The sequence below is a fragment of the Nycticebus coucang genome, chromosome 9, assembly GCF_027406575.1.
Source record: "Nycticebus coucang isolate mNycCou1 chromosome 9, mNycCou1.pri, whole genome shotgun sequence".
In the NCBI taxonomy this organism is placed as follows: domain Eukaryota; kingdom Metazoa; phylum Chordata; class Mammalia; order Primates; family Lorisidae; genus Nycticebus; species Nycticebus coucang.
In genome coordinates this window covers 18,071,707-18,077,890 of record NC_069788.1, presented here as the reverse complement: position 1 = coordinate 18,077,890, position 6,184 = coordinate 18,071,707, and the positions used below count along the sequence as shown (strand labels likewise).

Sequence of the window (6,184 nt, the reverse complement as noted above, 5' to 3'; positions counted from 1 at the left end):
ATACGTATTTGTTTCATAGTAGCTTGGACTGTTTAAGAAATGGTCATTAATCTGTGGTAAGCTTCACTATCCTAAATACTAAAATAAGGTCATTACAAAATGGTACAAGGTTTTGTGAGAATTAAAGCATTAGCATGGTGCGTGGCATATACTGAATATTCAGGCATGCTGGTTAGCTATCCTTGATGTTACATTATAAAATTGGGGAGTTTGTAGGTATGCAGTCTTCTCATCAAGAGTTTAAAACACGTGTAATGCACCCAGCGAGCAGCTGCTGGCTATTTTTCAATCGCGTTTCCTTGTGGAGGGCCCTTATACAATGTATCGATCAGGCACAAAAACAGGATGGTGGAGGCATACTTTAGGAAACCTGCTCGGCAGGCTGCGCCCTGGCAACAACCTTGCCGCCCGTGCCCTTTGCACTCATTGGAGAGATATCTAGGTCAAGAAACCGCAATAACAGGATGTGTCCTAGAGTATATATACAGAGTGCTGTAAACAAGGTTAGAGAGCTTTTCCATCCTGCTCTCCCCGGACAAGGTTAGGGCTTTTCCATCCTGCTCTCCCCGGACAAGGTTAGGGCTTTTCCATCCTGCTCTCCCCGGACAAGCTGCTTGTACCCGATAATAAACTTGCTGAAAGCTGTCTGCGTTGGTGTGTTCGTCCCTGCTGGTCGGCGGCCGAGCTGACACCGACAACTGGTGCCGAAACCCGGGAACTTCATGATCCCCTCTCGAGACTGCTTTCAGCTGACAGGTAAGCCGTCCCCCGTGCCGGGTTTGTCCGGGTAGCCCCACCAGGTAGATAAGTGGTAGGGGAGACTTCTGCGGTAGCCGCAGAGCTTGCAAGGGAGGAGAAGGGATCCGGCTCGCGACAAAAGCGAGGGCCCGCGATCAGAGCGGGGGAGGAAAAGGGATCCAGCTCGCCACAAAAGTGAGGGCCCGCGATCAGAGCGGGGGATTGTGTACACGGGTCATTGGCCACGACCATAGTGGCGGGTGTTAGTCTTTTGTTAAGTGTGTGTACTGTCTGGTGTTCGTGACCCCTTTTGTTGTATCTGTCTTGAGTCTGAGTGAGAACAGCAGTTCGTTGCCTGTCCTCGTTCAACACAATCTTCTTCATTTTTAATTTTTTAACTTTGGATGCCAAAGGGCAAACAGCAGCAGACCGCCACTGCCTTGGTCGCCAAACCAGCTCCCCAGTGCAAGTGCGCTGGAAGGATGTCCTTACCAGCCAATGGCATGGCCCAGACCCGGTTCTCATCTGGAACCGAGGTGCAGTTTGTGTTTCTCCACAGGACCAGAGCTCCCCGGTGTGGGTCCCAGAAAGACTCACCCGTCCAGTGAACCCCTCACACGATGAAGCCGCGCCCATGGAGCCACATCCAAGCGCGACTTCGGAGTCACCGCAGCCCTTGTCACGGCCATCGCCACAGCCCTCGCAGCCAGCCACCGCTACTGCTGTCAACCAATTGTCCACCTCAGTTGCGAAGGCCCTGCGCACCCGGGCCGCCTCGGTTGCGGAGGCCCTGTGCACCTGGGCCGCCGCAGCCGGACGCCTTCGCGCTGGACTGTTGTTGGTCGATTAGGGAGTGGACATTTTGCAGCAGCGGGTGGATGATGTGGAGAGATGCCTCTCCTTTGGTTGTTTAGTTCCTTGTGTGTTACCCCCACAATTTTTGAACCTAATGGTACCCTGTGTAATGCTTCCTTGCAACTATCCCGTTACCTTCTGGGGAGCTGGGATGCATAATTTGAAAACCTCACCTGCAAAATGTTGAATCATATTGTTAGTATCAATAGCACTGGAGTGCAAGTAATTACCGCTTGCGATATTCTAGGAAAAGTAACTAGTTTGCTCTCCCATGCCCGCAATTGGGCCGGCACCACGGCTTTAAGTATTATACTTCTAGTTGCCATAGTCTTTTGCATCAAACTTCTCCTTACCCTCCGCCAAAAACAACAACCAGACCGCATCATCGTCCAGCAGGCCCTCCTCGCCCTCCCAGCAGGAGGTTCCCCCCAAATCTGAATTAGCATGCTGGACCAGTAGCCAATGACGGGTAAGATCCCCCCCATGTAGATCAACCTAAGACAGAGGACAGGCCACCGCTGCCTGTACCCTCCATGACGGGTAAGACTATACTCGGACAGGGGGACAACCTAAGACAGGCATGGTCACAACTCGCAATAAATAAATAAAAAAGGGGAGATGTGGAGGGCCCTTATACAATGTATGGATCAGGCACAAAAACAGGATGGCGGAGGCGTACTTTAGGAAACCTGCTTGGCAGGCTGCGCCCTGGCAACAACCTTGCCGCCCGTGCCCTTTGCGCTCATTGGAGAGATATCTAGGTCAAGAAACCGCAATAACAGGATGTGTCCTAGAGTATATATACAGAGTGCTGTAAACAAGGTTAGAGAGCTTTTCCATCCTGCTCTCCCCGGACAAGCTGCTTGTACCCGATAATAAACTTGCTGAAAGCTGTCTGCGTTGGTGTGTTCGTCCCTGCTGGTCGGCGGCCAAGTGACACCGACACCTTGATGTTACATTATAAAATTGGGGAGTTTGTAGGTATGCAGTCTTCTCATCAAGAGTTTAAAACGCGTGTAATGCACCCAGTGAGCAGCTGCTGGCTATTTTTCAATCGCGTTTCCTTCTCATCCACATTTGTGTAAAGGATTCAGAGAATGAAACAAAACCCTGGGAACTCTGCTTCTTGAGTGAACAAATTCAACGCACTTCTAAAATTACGTAAGTATTATAAATAAAATCTCTGAATAATGTCATATGGATCAATCTGTGGACTTTCTAACATACAAAATATTAGCACTGGTTTCTCTCTTGTCCTCGATGCTTTCAAACTTAAAAGGTGGTACTATTTTTCCTAGCTTCCAAACTGATGTGTCAGACTATAGAACTGATTTTTCAGTCTATAGAATTTATCATCTCTAGACATACATCTTGAAGAATTTGAACTGAAGGGTGGCTTGGATTCTGTTTCTTTAAAACTAAGTCTTTGATGTAATATCTATTTATCTAAGATTCCAGCACTCTACTCCTAACAGAAATGTGTGTATGTGTGTGTGTACAGAAAAAACTATAAATCACTGTTTGAAACAATGTAATAGACTATCAAATATTATTCTCATAAGGCAAATAAACACATTGGCCAATCTTCTTTTTTGTCTTTCTAATGTAGAATCAGTAGTAATTAAACGTAGGGGCTTTGGGACCAAATAATCTGTACCACTTCCCATCTCCAATTCATATTTTCTGTCTTCTCTGTCGAATCTAATAATCTCTTTCAGTCTCAGTTTTCTCAATTTTAAAATTGTGCTAATTACATGCATAGTATAGACATTACATAGTTGCTGTAATAAATAAGTTAACGTTACAAAAGATTCTAAAAAAATTCCTCTCATATAGTAAATACGATGTCATTGCACTAAATACTACACTGTGGTTGTCAGTAGTAATATTCTTAATATGCATTTTTTTGTGGTTTCCGACAGATGTTGATCAAACAAAATATTTGGAAAATTTACGTTTGACTTCTTTCAGTTGTATTTAAACACCCTAAGAAATAGATTTGATGGGCCATATGTGAAAAGAAAGTGATCTCAGCACCGCATAGCTATTTTCTACTGAAATCCTAGAATAAAAGAGGTTCTTCATCTATTATTTTTCTTTCATTTCATTAAGCTAAGGAAGATTAAGGAGAAATGCTTTTGAAAAATACATAGAAATACTAGAAATGTGAAGAGATTTGGGGAGATAAAGTGATTGTGAGACGACAATGTGGAATTAAATTTTTGCTTGTACCACAGCCACATCTCTTAATTCATTGTTCGACTTTGGTTTCTGCTCTGCCTTACTCTGCTCTCCCCACAGAAGCCAGAGTGCTTTTCCTAAAACATGAAACAGCTTGTGTGACTGTTCTGCAACTCCACAAATGCTTCCATTCTGCTTAAAATGCCACTAGATTCATAAGCCTTGTTTACAAAACCTGTCTGACCTGCTCTTGGCCTGACATTCTACCTGAAGTCCATACTTCTCTTCCTAGTTCATTGGGCTTCACTCGTAACATTTTTTTCTATTCCTGAAAAACGTTTATGTTCATTTCCAGTAAAGACACTTTGTATTTACCATTTCCTCTGCCTGGAAATTTCTGGGCCTGGATTTTAAATGCACCATTGCCATTTTTAAAATTCAGATCTTAATGATGCCTCCTTTCAGAGGCCTTTCCCGACTATCCAATCAAATGTAGCTGAAACTCCACCCCATCACCAACTCTTCTATTAACTGTCAATTACATCACTCTAGTATTGCCTTAACAGCAATTTCTCTGAATTACCTTATTCATTTGTCTACCTGTTGATAGTAAACTCCTCGAGAGTGGTGGGTGGTGCTGGCCTGGGTTGGGGATCGCCTCCTGTGTCCTGCACCTGAGCCCACCAGGGACGTGTGAAATGGGCCCTCAGTGTCACAGGCAGCCTTGCAGCCACAGATACTGCCACAGCCGGTGGGCCTGCCGTGCTCTCCAGCACTGCTGAGCCTGCTGAGGGAGACCAGCTGTGTCAGCCTCTAGCTTCTCTCTCCTTCTGGCTGACGAGGGATGGGGACGTGCCCTTTTGGCCTCCAGTTTCTCTCCTTGACAAGTAGGGCCAGAGGTAGTAGTACTAAAGATAAAGGGAAATAGCTAGAGGGAGTGGTTACTGGTGGAGGGTCGGAACCAAGTTAACCACTAGCATGTTCCCATCTGAACAGATAGTAGGAGCCCCTAGACTTTGCAATTTATAATTACCTGGACCCATTGGACCCATTATCATATAATTAAAATTATAAATTCCTACCATTGTGGGTTCTTTGCATGCATATTGAAAAATTTGTTATGTAACCCCACCCTGTCAGTTACCCCAAAGGATGGAGCCAATAGCCTATCCTGGGTGTGTGTGGGGGCAGGGGGAGAATTAGACAGCTTAGTTTATAAAGGACAGTGAGTGTTCAGACTTTATGGTTTCTTCTGCATCTTCAAGAGTTGTTCTCCTATTCTCCTCATGGTGTGTTTGCCTTTGCTCTGCAGTAAATGTATGCAGCAGTGATTACTTTTTACTTGTGACCACTCCATCCTTCCCTAGGCACCAGTGCCCATTTTGGCCCTGGAAGCCAAGAGCCAGGAAACACCCACCTCCAGAGGGACCGAGCAGGAGCAACAGACTTTTTCCACAGCTGTATTTCTAACATCTGCAACAGTATTTTCTGAACTATAGTAACACAATACATATTAGTTTAATGAATTAGTAAAAGGATAGGAATTAAACAAGAAGACATTTTGTTTTGTTTCCCCTAGATGGAATACAAACTAATATGAAGATGCTAATATTCCAATAAGATTTCATCACTAAATTTGAAAACACAATACTGGGAGAGATATTCAATGGCAATAATGATACTGGAATTTCTCCTTCAGTAAGTCCTTGGTCTTGGGGATTTGAAGAATGAGTCCATGGACCACAGATCAGTGGTAAGACAGGATTTATTTTGCAGAAAATAATGCAGAAAAAAAAAGCACCAAAGCTCCTGGCAGAGGAAAAGACTTAAGTCAGAGAATTTCTCTGCCCGGGGTCTTTGTCTAGGGGTATACATGGCAGCAAGGGTCCTTTGTAGTTACATTTGGCCAAGACTTGATAACAGATGAATGGATACAGTCCCTTCAGCTGGAGAAAGATGAATGAAACCATCAATGAATGGATACAATCCCTTCTGCTGGGGTAAAAGGACTGAGCAGGTTAATGAATAGATACAGTACCTTCTGCTGGGGCAAGAGGACTGAGCGTATCAATGAATGGATACAGTACCTTCTGCTGGGGTAAGAGGACTGAGCGTATCAGTGAATGGATACAGTACCTTCTGCTGGGGTAAGAGGACTGAGCGCATCAGTGACTAGATACAGTACCTTCTGCTGGGGTAAGAGGACTGAGCGCATCAGTGACTAGATACAGTACCTTCTGCTGGGGTAAGAGGACTGAGCGCATCAGTGAATAGATACAGTACCTTCTGCTGGGGTAAGAGGAATGAGTGTATCAATGAATGGATACAGTACCTTCTGCTGGGGTAAGAGGACTGAGCGCATCAGTGAATGGATACAGTACCTTCTGCTGGGGTAAGAGGACTGAGCGTA

At 45.0% G+C, this 6,184-nt stretch overlaps 1 protein-coding gene across 1 annotated transcript; it reads right to left on the bottom strand.

The window, feature by feature from the left end:
- Nucleotides 1–553: 553 nt before the first annotated feature.
- On the bottom strand, nucleotides 554–1,717 carry LOC128594205 (uncharacterized). The gene is made up of 2 exons (XM_053602793.1): nucleotides 1,537–1,717; nucleotides 554–1,495 (listed from the first exon to the last, which is right to left on the bottom strand). Exon 2 carries the CDS (start codon nucleotides 1,372–1,374, stop codon nucleotides 721–723), a length of 654 nt encoding a protein of 217 aa, XP_053458768.1. The 5' UTR covers nucleotides 1,375–1,495; nucleotides 1,537–1,717; the 3' UTR covers nucleotides 554–720.
- Between the last annotated feature and the right edge of the window lie 4,467 nt (nucleotides 1,718–6,184).